This window comes from Orcinus orca, chromosome X, assembly GCF_937001465.1.
Source record: "Orcinus orca chromosome X, mOrcOrc1.1, whole genome shotgun sequence".
In the NCBI taxonomy this organism is placed as follows: domain Eukaryota; kingdom Metazoa; phylum Chordata; class Mammalia; order Artiodactyla; family Delphinidae; genus Orcinus; species Orcinus orca.
Genome location: NC_064580.1, coordinates 62,612,779 through 62,630,865, shown reverse-complemented (window position 1 = coordinate 62,630,865; position 18,087 = coordinate 62,612,779). Strand labels below are relative to the sequence as shown.

General features: G+C 45.0%; 1 protein-coding gene across 1 annotated transcript in view; it reads right to left on the bottom strand.

The window, feature by feature from the left end:
* The window catches only part of LOC117198671 (NHS-like protein 2), a 125,432-nt gene extending 107,838 nt beyond the window's left edge, over positions 1-17,594 (bottom strand). The window contains exon 1 of the mRNA XM_033416186.2: positions 16,990-17,594. Coding sequence (XP_033272077.2) covers positions 16,990-17,269 — 280 coding nt within the window. The 5' untranslated portion in view covers positions 17,270-17,594. The remainder of the gene's footprint in view (positions 1-16,989) is intronic.
* Between the last annotated feature and the right edge of the window lie 493 nt (positions 17,595-18,087).

The following is an 18,087-nucleotide window of genomic DNA, read 5'->3' as shown; positions in this document are numbered from 1 at the left end:
CAGGAGGGTGGTCTCAGGGTCCCTGCACTTAACCACTATGCTAACTATGTTGCCTCTCAACAGCTAGCATTATCATCTTTCTTCTGCCAGCACAGACCAATTATATGTGCAAAGAGATCTAGGTCAACTGGTAGGCTGCCTTCCTCTAGCTCACTTTCTGCTGTCCCTGGGTGCTTTTGATCTGCAAGGCACACATCTTTGTTTCTTCTTCCCTCTGGTTGACTTTCACAGTCAGACGCCGTTGAGTCCTCCCCTCTGATCCTGCCCTTGTATGCCCATCTGTGTTGCCCAGTTTTATATAGCTATGTATATATACATATGTAATTGAATACATACACACATGTAACATATATATGTTATATATATATTTATATATACACACACACATATGTAACTGAATCACTGTGCTGTACACCTGAAACTAACACACTATTGTAAATCAACTATACCTCAATAATAAAATAAAATTAAATTAAATTAAAATGTCTGGACATGACCACTGAGATTCTAATTTAATTCACCCCAGAGGTGAGGTCCAGACATTGGTATATATATTTTTAAGTCCCCAAGGTGATTCTAATGAGAAGCCAAGGTTGAGACTGCTCTAAACCAGTGCTTCTCATGCTTGACTGCACACGAAAACCCTCTGGAGCAGGTTTAAAACACTCATACACACACATGCACACACATCCGATGCCTGGGCTTCAACTCCCAGAGATTTTGATTTAATTGGTCTGGAGTGGGGCCCAGGCATCAGTGTTTTTTTCAAAATGTGCCAGATGATTCTAAAGCACAGCAAAGGGACTTCTCTGGTGGTCCAGCAGTTAAGACTTTGCCTTCTAATGCAGGGGATATGAAGACTTTGCCTTTCAATGCAGGGGGTACGGGTTCGATCCCTGGTCAGGAAGCTAAGATCCCACATGCCTCGGGGCCAAAAAACCAAAACATAAATCAGAAGCAATATTGTAACAAATTCAATAAAGACTTTTTAAAAATGGTCCACTTCAAAAAAAATTCTTAAAAAAAATTCTTAAAAAAAATAAAGCAATATCTATTACTTGACAGAGGATAATTGAAAAGAAATAAATCATAGTTTATCTACCTTGTAAGCTCCACGAGGACAAAGAATTTTGTCTGTCTTGTTCACTGCTGTATCTCTAGCATCAAAAACAGTGCCTGGTACATAGTAGATGCTCAATTAATGTTTACTGAATGAATGAATGGTTTACTGGTCTTCATAACCTTCCCACTTGCCCCCATGGGCAAGTCTGTTATAATGCCTCTGGATCTATTTTTTTTTCATTTCTTAAATAGGAGTAATAACTCACAGGGCTGTCATGAGGACTGTATGAGACAACATACGTAAAAGTGCTTCATAAATTAGAAAGAAATGCAAAAATGCTAGTTAATTTCACAGGAAAAAAATTCAATATCCTGTTTTCTCTTCCTGTCTCACCCCCCGAATTTTAATTCTCTTTTTAGTCCTACCAAATATAGTTCTGCTGAATCTCCTGGGTCCCACTAGAAAGTCCCCCAACTGATCTTACCCCAACCTAGGCTCTTCCCTGATGGTGGTAGAAATACTTTCCCTCCCTACTCCTCACTTTCAGTACAGTCCACTCCCCATTCACTGTGACTGAGAATATGCATAAGGGTTCCAATTCTGGATTCTCAACTTACTCCACAACTCTTAATCAAATTATTTCCTCTTCTCTGAGCCTGTTTCTTCATCCAGAAAATGGGGATAATAATGGTAACTATCATGGAATCGTTGTGAGGAATAAATGAGTTGATGATTCACATATTGCCAGGCATATAGTAAGCTCTTAACAATAATAATAAACGCCATGGCTATTTTTGTCCAAAGGTTCTTTCATTTTAAAAAAGACGGGATCACCTCAGTGCAAAAGTAAGGTGCGGTAATCTAGCTGTGACATCTGTCACTTTCTGACATCTGGAACTGATATGATTAGCCAAATAGAAGTGCAAAAACATGCTACTAGCTCTCCCTGTTTGTTAGCCAGCAAAGATGTATATAGCGCTTACTGGATACCAAGGCACTGGGGGAACACAACCCCCACCCTTGAGGAGTCTGGTGGGAGACCTAAACCCTTAAGAAAAAGATCATAGCCTAGGCACCACTGTAGATTTGGCAGCGGTACATCCTGATTGTAGGCTTCACAGTGTTGGTAATGGCAGAAACTACAAAACAGGTAAGGGTAAGCATTAATACAGCAGATTTATTAGATAATATGGAAAGGTTTAAAGAAATACAAACAGGTTTTGGTTTCTTTGATGAGTTATGGGGAGTTCTTTATATATTCTGGATGTTAACCCCTTAGCAGATATATGATTTACATGATATAAACATTCTTAAATGATACACTAATTTGAAAAGGGCTATTAAAGGATGGATGCATTACAATAACTTCTTCTTACAAAACAGAAATGAAACATTCATAAGGAAAAATATTAGAAGGATATACATCAGAATGTAGCCAATTATTATATCTGGTTGATACCAAGAAGGATTTTTGTTTTATTGCTTTTTTCTTTGTGCTTTCTATACTTCCAGGTTTTCTGCATCAAATATGTATTATTTTTATAATTAGGTAAGTTATCATTAAAGTTATTATTATTATTGGTATTAAAGGTAGAGTCCTAGAAAAAAAAGAAAAGAAATACAAACACCTATCTCCTACTAGGCCACTTAGTCATTCAACAAACATTTGCAGTGTGCCTACTTCCAAACTAGATGCTGGGGAAAAAGGGATGAGTCAGCCACTGTCTTTGTTCTCAAGGATGACAATACATAACATTTTGGGGGTGGGTTTTTGTTTACAAAGTCTTTTCCATATGGGATTTCATTTGATCCTCCTGACAAAGAGAAAAAAGGCTCAACACTGAAATTACCCCATTAGCAAATACTGAAATTGGGCATTATCCCTTGGCAAAATGAGCAAAATTAGCCAGGTTCATAACCAGGGCTTCTTTCTACCTCTAAACGCCTGTCCCTAGCCCACAAACACCTAATATAACTCTGATGTCCCTTGGGATGGAGGAAACCGTTCAAACTCATCTGAACTTATCAGGATCTGAAGGCCGCAGTAGTTCTACCTTATTTCCAAAGCCCCACAACCTTTAAAACAGGCTTTCACTCTTCTCGGGAGAGAATGCTAACTTCTAGCTTACAGTTCATCTTGGGGCCAGGAATGGCCAGGCTGTTCTTCCAAGTTTCACAGAAGAGGGTCATGTTACTTTCAAGAGGTGGTAAAAGAAAGGAAATAAAAATGAACTCAAGAAGGTTCAGTACATAGTTGGCAGTCTCTGCCTCAACGATCTTCTCCCAAGCTGGGCCACATGGAGGAACCAAGGGTCTCAAAAGTGAACAAAGCACAGCAGGAGTATAGCAGAGAGAGTCGGAGGAGGCTGTAAAGATGAGGGAATGTCTGGATGGATGGATGAATAGCAGTTTTCAGGAAGACAAGAGAGAAAAAGGCTATGGAAGCTTTCCTTGCCTCTGTGCTCTATGCTTTTCACCTAAGACCCAGCAGCCTGCAGTGAGGTTATCTCCCTCCACACTGTCCTCCCAACTAAATATCAAGACTCAAGGGCAAAAGGTAGGTCTTATGAATTCAGTGTCGCCAATACCTGGCACAGGGCCTGGCACAATCTTAATACAATGAGCTAGGTAGGAATTAGCCCTTGAAGCCAGCTCTAAATCACCAGATTAGAGATAAACTGCTTTCCTTTATTAAAGAATAAGAAAATTAAAGGCAAAAGATAGCTCAGTTCTGCCTAAACTCACCATTTCAAAGCACATTTAAACAGAACACAGCCAAGTTTTAAAACAGATGTTGAAGAAATGCTGTCTATATTTTCCCATCTAGAACCTAGAAGCAACAAGCCCTCACAACGAACAATTAGCCCTAGTTGTTCATCATAGATAGTAGACGTTTAGCCTGGAGCCTCAGGCAGGAGCAGCACAGCCCCTGCTAACAGCAGACAGCAGCCCGTGCATCTGGAGGGTAGACGTTTTGTCACCATAAAGAGAAGCTCTGCCAGGCAGAAGGCAGCATGGGTGGAGCTGGCAGCAGATGGGGTGAGTTAAAGAGGATGGGGGTTAGGAGGGGGAGTCTATACATTTCTTAAGAACAAGGTCTAGCTCTTATATACATCTGTATGCCTGGTGCCTGGCCTGGCCCCGGGCACCATAGGACCACCTGTACTCTTCTGCAAGTTGTATTCCTACAAGGGCACCCTGCCAAGGGGTCTCAAGTTGGGGACAAAATTCAGCCAAGCCCAATGCCCTGTCTGACTGCATGTGGACTTTAATTATTATGTCAAAATTGGTCCACCCAGAGGATGCTCTATTTTTAAATAGTTATGACCAAAACAAGTGACTATTTCTAATTGCTATGCTCAAAGAATGTGCCTTTGTCTAACGGTTCCACCAAAAGGAGTGGGTTTTCCTCATTGCTCTATCCAGAGGAGGTACCTTTTTTGCCATCCCTCTTCTTGGAGGGGACACCTATTTGCCATATATACTACCAGCTCCCACTGGCATCTAACAGGAGTTCAATACATGCTAACTGGAATGGAAGGAGTCCTCACCTTCACTGGATCTTCCTCCCCCCACCTCCTCCCCACGTGCAGCAGATAGTTTTGAAACTACAGGCACAAAATGTAAAGCCTCTGTGCGAGTCACTAACATTTGTTTCCTAAATCTACCATTTTCATTAATTTGGAATTATGGGGGAAAAGATTTCACTGTGCTATTTCACAATGGGGAGTAAACTTATGTAACGCATTATTCCAAGAGGTAAAACAGGTTAGAAATTGGAATACAGTGAGACTTAGCTATCCAGAAGCCTGAAGACATGAGTCTCTCCTAAGAGCAAAGTTTCCTGGGAGCTGGACTCTTCCCAAACTTTTTCATAAACTTTTTGTTTAATTTGCACCATTCTGAGTGCAACTCTTCCTCAAAACACACTTCTCAGCCTTCTTAACCAGATTCCTCTGAAGATGCTGCTGCCTCTTCTTGATGCCTTGTTTGTTATCCTCCGCATCAGCTGTTGCTGGGGACACAAACTAGAAGGGTTGCCTTTAGTATCTCTTCCCTCTGATCACAGCAGGGAGAGGGGATACTAAAAGTGGCCTCCCAAAGTTTTCTCCTCTCCCTTGTCACCCTTGTCCCAGCATTTCTCAGGAGCTGATGATAGGGTCACCTAAGTGGATGCCTCAGGACTCCAAAATAGCCACAGGAGAGGTTCTGTGCTCGAAGTCAGTGCAACCACCGACCCTGGAGATGCCTTTAGACCAGTCCTCTTCCTTTCTCTGGGCAGCTGCTGGCCTAGATTCACATTCTAAAACTCTATTTCTATTGGTATCATGGAGAGGATAAAAAGAGAAATACTTTTTCTTCTAAACTGCATTTGTTGAAGTATAACAGATATGGGTTTAAAAATACTGAACACAACAACCTATACAGTTGTTCTCACTATTATGCACTGTCATTAACGTAATAATCTACCTGCATGAAATGGTGTGCCACGTAAGAGAACTGAGGAAAGCACTAAGTCCAATCTAGATGTTGATTCAGAGGCAACCATTTCAACTTCTATTTATGATTTCTGGCATAGCCTAATTTGGAACACTAACTATTACAAAGTGGAAGTTTCCTTCCTCTTCCCTGTACTCCAACAACCCTGTACATACTGGAATCTTAATATTCTTTTGCAAAGACAGGTAAGTTGAGGTTGATTTGATGTAGGGATCCAACCCAGTAACGTCAACAGTGATATTAAATAACTACAACATAAGAAAACAAAAGTACTGTTCTCGTCTAAAATGTCAGTGGTTGTTGATGACGTGTTATAACCAAAAAATGTAAAATAAAAGCGTGAGAGAGGCATGGACATATATACACTACCAAACGTAAGGTAGATAGCTAGTGGGAAGCAGCCGCATAGCACAGGGAGATCAGCTCAGTGCTTTGTGACCACCTGGAGGGGTGGGATAGGGAGGGTGGGATGGAGGGAGAGATATGGGAACATATGTATATGTATAACTGATTCACTTTGTTATAAAGCAGAAACTAACACACCATTGTAAAGCAATTTTACTCCAATAAAGATGTAAAACAAAACAAAACAAAACAAAAAGACATTTAACTTTACCTTAACATATATTTATTCTTTTTATTAATAAAATTAATGGCTTCATCTTTCTAATTTCCTCTGTTCTCTTATAAAATTTAAAAAGTGTATTATCCAGTTTTAAAAAAATAATATACTTTATCATACAGAAGACCAGTTGGCCTACAAGGCCATGCCCTAGAATGGTGCTGTCCAATATGGAAGCCACTGTCCACATAGCGCTATGGAGCATTTGAAAGGTAGTTAGACCAAACTGAGATGTGCTGTAAGTGTAAAATTCACATTGAATTTTGAAGACCTAGTACAAAAGAGAAAATAATGTAAAATACCTCATTAATCATTTTAATATCGATTGCATACTGAAATGATACTATTTCGGATATACTGGGTTAAATAAAATGCATTATTAAAAAAATTTTTAAGTGTATTATCTAACTTGGTATTATTACTGCTATGAGCTCATCCATGAGGTCATATTTTGTCACTTACTTTAATCTAAGCCTGTATTATAGTTCATGTTCATTATCCACAAATACATTATAATTTTTCAAACTCTGGACGGTCTCTTCCAGCTTTAACCATCTATACCACAACAGTGGTTCTCACCCACGCCTGCACATTAGAATCACCTGGGGGTCTTTTAAAAATCCTGGTTCCTGGGCCTCATCCCCCAGAAATTCTGGTTTTATTGGTATGGAGTGGGGCCACAGCATTAGTAATGTTTTTAAGCTCTCCAAGTAATTCAGATTTGCAGCCAGGGTCTATATTTTTTACTCTAATTTTAAAAATAAAAAATGCAACCAGACAAGCAGAGTGAAGGATTCTACTCAGGGAGATGACTGAATTGCTTGGTGGTCTGGGCATGCTGTAGACACTACCAAGGTGTGCCCATGACCTTGAGGCTGCCTGGTTGTAAGATTAGGGCTTACTGGCTCCAAATCCATGCTGGTGAGAGACAGACCCTCAGGCAAGCTGCCAAATGCGTCACTGAAGCATCCTTAGGCCCCAGAAGTTTTGTGAGAAGGTGCTTCTTCACCCATAAACCAAGCTGGTTCTGTAAAACTGGTGAGCCAAGCCAGAAGCCATGAAGCCATCCCAAGGGAAGAGGTGACCAGAGAGCCAGCAGGACATTTGGACAAGGGCTCTGCCCCAAGGCAGGGGATGCTGCCTAGCTGTGCGACCTGGGTCCATCCTCTGCTGCTTCATTAAAGCCCCTCCTTGGCGTCCCAACCTGGCGGGTCCTCGTGGTCAGCCAGCACCACATATTCTGTGACAATAAACATCTCAGATCTACCAGAACTCTCGGTGGTGCCTCGGCTTCAGTTCCAAAGAATTTGCCCCCTTGGTTGGTGAGGCAGTGAACAGATGTCAGTGGGGGAGAATGAAGGGAGGAGTCAAAGGAAAGGAAAATCCTCGGATTGGGAGAGATGAACCCACAGCCGTGGCTCCTCCGTGGGCACACAGGCAGGCATTCTTTACATATTCTGCAAAACGGAAGAATGGCTGCAATTCGGAGCTGTTTAGGAAACATTATAACTTCATCTTGACAGTATCCCCATCCAGGGATTTCAAAAGGTTTTGTGGAATTTCATCATCTTAGTATTTAGTGATCATAAGCAGGATTGTGGCATATGGGCCCGGCATTTTCCATACATTATTCTGGATCCTCACGACAACCTTCTGAACTGGGGAGCATTAACCCCCTTTTAAAGATGAGGGAGTGTGGTTCTGAGACACCCAAATCAGCTTATAAGTGTTGGGCAAGTCAGAATTAAACCCACAGGTGCTGCTTCCAAATCCCAAGATCCTTTTCCTTAATATGTCATTCATTGTTTGGTTTTTCTGTTTATTAAAAGTAATACATGTTCATTTAGGAAATTTTGAAAAATACACAAAGGTACAAGAAAAGAAAAAACACCCGCTCCCATAATCTCATAAAGAAACCACTGCTATCTTTGTTATCGTTTGCTATCATTGTTATCACCCTGAGATAACAACGAATGTTAACATTTTGGCACATACCCCTCCAGCTTCTTTTTTATGTATGTGCTTTATTTTGGATAATATCATACATGCAATTTAATACCCTGATTTTTCACTTAGCATTATTTCACACATTTCCACATATCCTCATATATTTGTTTCGAGCACGATTTTTCTTAGTTGCCTAGATTTGTACCACACATAGACCTGTCAACATTTATAGAACTACACCCATATTACTGAATAAGTTGTTTTCATTTGGGGGTTAGTATAAATAACCAAAAGATGCAGTGAGGATCTGCAAACATTTTCCCCACAATATCTGATCATTTCTTTAGCATAAGGTCTTGGAAATGGAATTACTGGGTCAAGGGGGGAAAAGAGCATACAACACCACCACTGGAATTGCTGACAGCTGTGATGCATGGCCTCCTGCTAGAGCAGAGAGCGCCCAAGGCTTTCTGGTAAAGTAGACCTCACTCCCCTCAGGGCCTGATGGTTGGGAAGAACAATATGAGTTTGACTACTTCACAGATACTGGGAATCAGACTATAAATTGCCAGGCAGTTAATTACACTGTTCTCAGAAGCAAATGATTCCACTTAAAAACAGCTGAATCATTTTTAAAACTCATCTCCTCTTTGAGTCCGTTTTCCAAGGGAAAAAAATATTTTTCTGATTTTCCCCTAGATGAATTACAGACCATTCTTAAGAATCTATGCTATTTAGAAAGAAAAAATAAAATAAAATAAAACATACAGTCAAACCTCAAATGTCCCCACTCACAAAAAGGCAGGGGCATGAATAATATATTTCGCTCTGGAATGCAACTGGATCCACACAGCCCGGGACATACAGGCAGGTAGATTCTTGCTTTCTCTCCCTCTTTCTATCTCACTGTGGCGTGGAGTGCCTCGTGGCCTGGACATCTTAGGGAGACCTAGGACTTGGCTCTGCAAAGCAGGGAGGAGCCAAGGTCGCCCAGGTCTCATCTGCCCAAGGATAATGAAAACCTGAACGTAGATCAAGAAAATCTGCAGTTCCTATTATAGCTTCATTTGGACCTTCCTAAGGCTCTCCAGTATCCAGCTCCTTGGTGAGCAAACAGGATGTTAGAGCTCCCCCACCCGACCTCCACCCTGAGGGCTCACTCTGAGTCAGGAGGTGCCTTGCACCCTCTCCTCCTGAATCACTTGAGTTAGTTCCTCCGCCACACTGGCCCTCTCACATATCCAGGGCTTAGCACAGGCTACCTTCTGAGCCAGGAATTCCCTCCCCCTTCTTCTTCAATTGTCCAGCTCCAGATCATCCTTCAGAACTCAGACACCACATCCTCCCCGAAGCTTTTCCAAGCCTCTGAGCTGAACTAGGTGAGCTTCTTCTGCCTTCCGATGACCCCCACCCCCCGCCCCAGGCTTGCCTCCACGGCAGTACGATGATTCCAGGCTCTCCCCGCTGGACCATGGGGCTGCATTCTAGCTTGGCTCTATATCCTCAGAGGCTAGCACAGGGCCAGGCCCAGAGTCAGGTGCTCAATAAATGTGTGGTGGTTAGAAAGAAGGGAGGAACTGAACTTAATAGGTATTTATTAAGTGCCAAGCACTATTTTAGGGACTGGAGATAGGCAGTAAAAAGAGATAAAATCTCTGCCCTAAGGATGTTTACTTTCTATTGAGCCGCTTACATTTTAGAAAGAGAGAGAGGGAGGGAGGGCAGGAAGGGAGGAGGGATGGACAGAGATTGCTCAAATCTCCCAAGTTAAGGACTGAGCCTAATGGTTTGTACACAATTAGACCCACTGCCTCACATACAAAGCATCTTGGTGCAAGCCTACTTGTGCAAACACAATACACACATCTCCTATTTGTGGCATTATTAATGTAGCCTTGTCCATTAAGTTTTTGCCATCCTATGGAGGTTCCTCAAAACATTAAAAATAGAACTACCATACAATCTAGCAATTCCACTTCTGTGTATTTCTCCAAAGAAAATGAAAACGCTAATTCGAAAAAATACATGCACCCCTGTGTTCACTGCAGCATTATTCACAATAGCCAAGATATAGAAGCAACCTAAGTGCCATCAAAAGATGAATGGGTAAAGAAGATGTGGTGTATAGATACAATGGAATATTACTCAGCCATAAAAAAGAATGAAACCTTGCCATTTGTGACACAGATGGACCTAGAGGGTTTTATGCTTAGTAAAATAAGTCATACAGAGGAAGACAAATACCATATGATTATACTTATATGTGGAATCTAAAAAACAAAACAAGTGAACAAACATAACAAAACAGAAACAGCATCATAGATATAGAGAAAAAACAGGTGGTTGCCAGAGGGGAGGGGGTGGGAGGGATGAGTGAAATAAGTGAGGGAGATTAAGAGGTACAAACTTCCAGTTACAAAATAAAGGAGTATTGTGCGGATAAAGTGTAGAGTGTGGGAAATACGGTCAATAATAATGTGATATCTTTGTGTGATGACAGATGGTAACTAGACTTATCATGGTGCTCAATTTGTAAGGTATAGAAATATGGAATCACTATATTGTGCACCAGGAACTAACATAGTGCTGTAGGTCAATTATACTTCCAAAAACATACAAATAATCTCACAGAAAAAGAGATCAGATTTGTGGTTACCAGAGAGGTTGGGGCGAGGGGAGGGGGAACTGGCTGAAGGTGGTCAAAAGGTACAAACTTCCAGTTATACGATAAGTAAGTACTAGAGTTGTAAGGTACAACATGATAAACATAATGAACACTGCTGTGTGTTATTTATGAAAGTTGTTAAGAGAGTACATCCTAAGAGCTCTCATCGCAAGGAAAAATTTTTTTTTCTTTTTCTTTAATTTTGTATCTATACGAGATGATGGACGTTCACTAAACTTATTGTGATAATCATTACATGATGTATGTAAGTCAAATCATCATCCTGTACACCTAAAATTATGCAGTGCTGTATGTCAATTATATTTCAATAAAACTGAAATAAAGTAAATAAATAAAGTGAGAAAAAGACATTGCCATCCTGTGTACTCTAACTTGAAAACTTCAGTGAGGGCTTATCTGAGTGAAATCATGGAATTCTTTGGAGCAGGGAAGAGCTGAAAGCTTGAACCTGGAAGGTTAAGCCAGTGCTTCCCAACAGAGGGTAGAAGACTCTAGAAGGCCATCTAGATAACTCTGGAGGAGTTATCACAAGAACTCCATGAGTCTGCAGATCTACCAAGCATTGTTCATCTACTGAATAAGCACTATTTTACCTATGTATGAAGAGAAGGTCATCAATTTTAAACCTACAAATTCATGTAAAAGCATTGCTGAATTCACAGTAGCACTCTATCATTGTTTGGGTTTTTTGTTTTTTTGTTTTTTGTTTTTTTTACCATAGGGAATTCTAAAAGTCCAAATTCCATCCTTGGACCGCGGACCAGACTAAATGGAAAATCCTATGGGGTGTGAACTGGGGTCCATATTCTGGTTATCTTCTTTCCCCCACCTAGAGAAGAAGACCGGATGCCCAGGCACCCTGTGCTGATGTGCTGGGAAACAAGATGGCATCAACCCCTGCAGACTGGGAGCTCTTCGAATGAACAGACTGGGTCTTATTTACCTGTGGGTCTCTAAAACCCAGCACAAGGGTTGGGGGCAGGGAGGAGACAGGACCCAAAGTTGTGCCCTTTCTTCAAAGTTAGAAAGTAATGATCTGAGGAAAAGGTGATCTGAGTCCCTCAGAAAGGGTACATAGATCAGCAAAGCTAGTAAGCCTGTTAAGCTACTTAAGCTTTGAAGAATAATAAATCCATACTTTGGAAACACGTATGTTAAACACATTTTTGGTAATAATTTTACTTTCTCATTCCCCTTGGCTTTTAATAAAAGTGCCTTTGGAAATGCCAACCAGGCTCTGCTGTAATAACAGAAAATAGTCAGGATGTGGGTGTGCGATAAGATGTGTCCACAGTTGGATTAAAAGCTATTAGGGAGAATAGCAAGTATAAAGATGACAGAAGGATTGTGAGGGAAAGATCCAATGGAAAGATGACCTTCAGAAGACTGTCAGTGTCACTAGCCCAGCCACCCCTTCCCAACTAAAGATTATTTTTCCAAGGCTATTTCTACTGAAAGCTTAAAGGAGACTGTTTTAACAAGGGAGCCTCTTGCCTCACATCTATTCTCTACATGATGCAAGGTTGACCTTCCTTCCTCCTCTCCACCTCCATCTCACCCCCCAAGTCCCAACTGCAGAAACCCCAGGAGGCCTGTTCTCTAGAGAACCCCTCAGTTCCCAAAGGTAGCAGTAGTTACTCCTTATCCTGAACAAGTTCCAGCTAGAAAAAACGCCACAGCAGTGACTCTCAATGAACAACTGACTTTGAACTTAGCATCCCTGAAGAGGGCAGAGCACTGGCTTAGATGGCAGAAGCCCTGGCTTCTAGATCAAGGCCTCATGCCACTGACCTGCTGTGTGACTTAGCCAGTGCCACATTCCGCAAGAGGCAGATTAAGTCCATGCTTAGGGCACCAACAACAGGAGTACAAAAGAGAGAGAGAATAAAAGAATCTAATAAAAAGCCATTTTAATTTCAACATACAGGTAGAACTTCGAGTAATCTTTTAAAATAAAATTTTATTTGAAGGTTTAATATTGTTTCATTTGGAATTAGGTATGGAGAGGCACTATAATCTTTCCAGCACTTAGGGCTACTAAAGGTCTTGATCCAGCTGGGTGCCTTTGGACAAGTCCCTTCCTTTTTCTGGGCCTCAGTAGTCAAGTATTATGGTGCCCATAATGGTTAATGACCAAATTTTTGGTGTCACAAAGTACAAACTGACTCCACCCAAGCCAGAGAAGCACAGGGACAAATGATACAAATTCACTGCCCTCCTCCTGACACCTAATCAACTCCATAAAGATCAAAATTGAGCCCAAGAGCTATAATTTAAATCCTCTCCTATTACTCTACTATTCCGTCATCCTGACGCTTTTATCGCTTTAGCTGTTGATGTATCTAAAAAAGGAGAAGATTAAATTTCTTGTTTCTAAAGCAGAGGAAATTCTAGCGGACATTTCGGTGTCCAAATTTCCAGCGAAGATGTTTTCAACACATGGAAATACCATGAAGCAGACCAGGAATTTCATGGTATTTAAAAGAAAATGGGCTTGCTCCCCCTCCCCACTCTGTCAAGCCAACTGTCTCAACAGTTTCTGGGGCTGACATGTAGGACAGAGACAAAGCTGAGCCCTGGTAGAGTGCCTGTTCCAAGTCCTCCAAGCTCCTCCTGCTCCATCCAGCTCAAGCAGGCCCCTCCTCAGTAGCCATGACAGTCAGGTTCAGGGTCTACCATACCTCATCTATTGATAAACTGGCTGCAGTCTAGAGGTGCAGTTTCCATTCTTCATTTCCATATAGACTTACAACAGTCTCCCCTCACACTGGAATTATGATTTAAACATAGATAAACCAGCTGTCCTTTATGATTTGGAGCCAGAGTTGCCACAAAGTTGGAAAATCAAGAGGCAGGAATTTCACATAAAGGTGAAGAGGGAGTTTCCACCATCTACCCAACTGGCTGTATTCAAGCCAAAATCACTGCAAGAAGGAACAGAGCATCTTTCCCACAGCAAGTTCATGGGCTAGTGTAACATGATAGCTCCCCAGTGTTATTAAACATACCTAGCAGTTGTCTAGTGCTTCAGTGACTTCCTTGCTTGCACAGGAGATATTATACCCCCAGGCCAATGGCCTGATTGCTTTTGTAATTATCATTTAAGCACCTACAAACATTAAATAGATGTTTGAGGGAGAAATTGGAAAGCTTGGATTGACTCAGCATATGGTGGCAGGAATGGAGCTATTTCCCACTGGCTTTGACCATGCCATTCTTGAGATGAAGAGTACAGAATCCAGGACACGAATGCAATAAAGCAGGTCACATTCAAAGCCAGATGCGAGGAAAAATGCAAGTTATAGGCAGGGTTATGCCAAGGGTGCGGCAACAGCTACAGATCCACAACCAGAGGAGCCTGGTGCAGTCCTGTAACACACCCTCTCCTTTTTCCAACCCCCATCCCCCACCCCAGAACAGTTACAAGAGCTTCTGGGGCAGTCTCAAAGGGGTTCAAGTTACCGAAGAACAGCCTTCAGTGGAGAAGAGGGTGTTGCCAGGCAACCAGCCCAGCCCAGTCCCACCCTTGTAACCTTGAAGATGGTGGGGACACGACCCCTGATTGTGGAGAGGAACACCTTGGACTCCTTTAGCATCAACTTTCTCCTCCTCTGTCTTTCTCCCTCTCCTCTCCCTGTCCTCCCCCTGCTGCCTCCCTGCCCGGCCCAGACTGCAGTCTGGTCTCTGCAAGCCTGAAGTCTATGGGCCAGTCTGACTTGTCATTACTCAGTCCGGAGGTGGCAGCTAAGCTGTCCCCACAGGAGGCTACAAACTGCTGGCCTGTCAGGCGTCATTCACTCTGGCCATGTTGCTTCCAAACCTCCCTTCCCAGTTCTTTCCTGCCCTCATGACCAAAGAAACAGCTAGAGCAAGAATCTGGGGGAAATCCAGCCAGATAGAGGATATACAGGGTAAAATGCTGACTGGGAGTGCCCACCACCAGCAAAATGGTCAGTAATGGAGTAGGAGCTAGGAGGAAAAGACACAGGGAAGAAAAGAGCAAGCCTTGACAATGGTGGGGAAAAAAAAAGCATTTTTAATTGGGTTCAAAATATAATATGCAACCTGCTTGAACACCTTGTTGAAGCTTATGCCTGAGCGACACGGGGGTGGCCAGGTGGTGTACTGATTATGCGCCCCAGCTCCCTTTGCATTTGGCACTTGTGCTCAGATCATTGCTGAGAAGGCCTAATTTAAGTGCTACACAATCAAAACTCCTGAAGAGAAAAGTGTGCAGTGGGAACCTCAAGGGGAGTCTAGGGTAGGGCATTAGACCAGAAAATGGAAAACCAGAACTTCTTGCCAAATTAAGGTAGCTGTGTTCCATTTACGCAGCAGGCACCTCAGTACCTGAGCCTGCAGATAGGTACACTCTCAAAGGCAAGTAGCCACACCAAAGATGAGAGATAGCCACTCTCCCAGCTCTTGCAAATTTCAAAGAAGCCAACCCAATGCAATTTATCCTAAGAATTGCTCCCTTCCTTTAAGAGCTCTCCACTGCATGAAGCCATCTCTTTCCCAAGGCAACTTGGTGAAGCCATTCCTTCCCTCACATGGAAAGGACAGAAAGGCACAAATTGGAAAACTAGAGCCTCCTCACTGTCCTTAACTTACCCTGCTGCACTCAGTAGGTGGCTCTCTGCAAGCTGTGTGGGGATTTGGAAAATGACTCCCCAAGCTGACTTATCAAATTTCTCCTAGGCTAATCCTGGTAGTCAGTGGGACCTCAGAAAAAAAAAATCAACAATGACCTTCCTACCCTCTCTGTTAACTGAGAACTAATCAGACCTAAGGCCCCAGCTTTCCTGCTCCCCTGCCATGCAGAGATTTCTGGTCCCATGTCTACATTCCATCTGGCAGTCAACTGTGTCTTCCACCTTCCTTTCCCCACAGGACCCAGTTCATTTTCTCCACAAGTGACCTCCACCATCAACATCAGAGGTCAGAGAGTTTGGGGAAGAGGGGTGCCAGGGCCTACGACACCTATTCTGTGGAAGGCGTAGGAGGGAGGTGAGGTCTGCAATGGAGAGGGGCTGACTCAGACACTTCTTTCCCAAGGCAGCTGGAGGCCTGCAATCACAAGTCAGTCAGTAGCCATATTCTGCCTCCATCTGAAACTTCCTGTCCACACTGCTCTTTCTCTCCCCTAACTTTCTGGTGGCACCAATTGGCCCTGGTACCTGGCATGCCCCAGCTGAGGTCAACATTTCCAGCACATTCAATCCCCTTGCTTTCTCCAAAAGTCCCACACTCTAAAGGATCACAGCATTTCCATGGAGAGAGGATCCCCCATGCAAAGTGTTGGGGTCCAAAGTAGCAAAGCACAAGGGCTCGCGTTGCTCTCCTGCCCTCTCACGAGTCCTGCGTGCTCAGCCAGAGCACCACTGGGTTTCTCAGGCATGGCTGATTTCTAAAGGAATCACAGAACTGATGACAGTTGCTTTAAACGGTTCTCCCAAGCAAGTCTGTGCAGCCGGACCCTAGGGGTGAGGGGTCAGAGAAGCCGGCTGGGAGGCGGAGAGTCTCTCCCCACCACACCCTCCGGCCTCTCCTGGAGCACCAGCTCCGAACTCGCGGGGAGAAGCGGGCGGGTGGGCTCTCAGACACTTCTTCGAGCGAGAGCCGCGATCACACTCCAGCGCGAAGTTGCACAGGTTTAAAGTCGGTAGGCACTGCCGCCAGGGCTCCTGCCGCCGCGTAGGTGGCCGGCGGCTCCGGCGCGCTTTCCTAAGTGACTGAGCTCCTAGACTGGAGCAAAGACGCCAGCGGCGCGGCCATTTGGTTCCCGACGCCGCGAAGGCTAGGACGCCTCGGGCCTGGGGGCGGCGCCGAAGCGGGTCCGGACCCAGCAGCTCCCGGGGACCCCCGCAGGTCCCCCTGCCTTCTTCCCCAAGATCCCCAGAAGGCGGCCGCCAACCCCAGAGCCGGGAACCCCGAGGGCATATGGCCACTCGGGACGGCGCGACCGGATCCAGGAGCAGGAAGTTCCAGCTGGAGTGCGGCGGGCGTGGAATCTGGGAAACGGGATCCCCTCGTTCCCTGAGGGGAAGGGAGGGGAGGGCCGAGGAGGGGCGGGGAGGACGGGGGAGGGGTGGGCGCAGAGCGGGCGCGGGCTGGCGCCCCCAGAGGCGGGGTGCACGCGGGGCCGCGGGCCGCCCGGGCGCGGCTTACCTAGCTCTTCCTCGTCGTCCTCCGGGCCGAGCAGGCGGCAGGGAAGGCGGCGGCGGAGGTGCACGGTGCGGCGGAACAGGCTGTCGGTACGGCGCCCCAGGGCCAGCAGGTGCCCCTCGAGGTCCTCGAGCAGAGCCAACGAGTGGCCGCAGAGGTCGGCGAGCTGCCGGAGCAGGCTGAGCGCGGCCAGGTGGCTCACGTCGCGGAGCTCGGTCAGCGGCTGCGGCGGGTTGCGCGGGCACAGGCGCTGGGGTACCACTGTGCGCCTGTAGAACGGCATCCCGGGCGCGGGCGCGGGGGACCAGCCTGGCGGCGCGGCCGGCTCGCCCCGAGCGGCACCCCTGGCCCAAGCGCCCCTGAGGGTCGGCCCCAGCTCCGGGTGTAGCAGGCCCCTGGGCGCGGGCCGGCGAGCGGGCGGGCGCCAAAGACACAGGGCGGGCGCCAAAGACGCCGGGCCGGTGGGCGGGATGACGGGTTCCCAGCCTGGAGCGCCGTCTCCCCCCGGGGCTGCACACTCGCCGGAGCCACCAGTCCCTCTGACTCTGGTTTGCTGGGCTCCTCCTCCTCCCCGCCTTTCTCCACCTCCTCCTCCCTCGCTCTGCTACTTCGGGATCCCCCCACCCACCTTTTTTTTCTTCTTTTGCGGTCAGAGACTCACAGATTAATGCTTGATCCGGGAGAGGAGGCAAAGGGAAGTAGGAGTAAAAAGATCGAGCTGGAGCGTGAAAGAAGGAATGTCTGCGTGAGTGGGGTGTGTATGTGTGACGTTCGTTCGGTACAGTATGTGTGCCCGCGTCCTCCTGTGCAGCTCCAGTCCCAGTACTGATGGTTAAAGTTTTCCACTTTGGTGTGTGTTTTGTTTTTTCGTCGTCGTTGTTGTTGTTGTTTTCATTTAAACTCTTTCTTCGTAAATAATAGAAATTCAAGGGCACCCGTGCCCACACCAGCTAGTAACCATCGGAGACCCGTCGAATAGTCTGACCTCATTCATCTAGATTCCCTTTCAGAAGCATGTACTCAGTGCCACGCACGGGCTATACGACTAGACTGTGAGTACAGCCTTCTAGCGCCCAGGAACTTGGAAATGAGGGGGAAAGA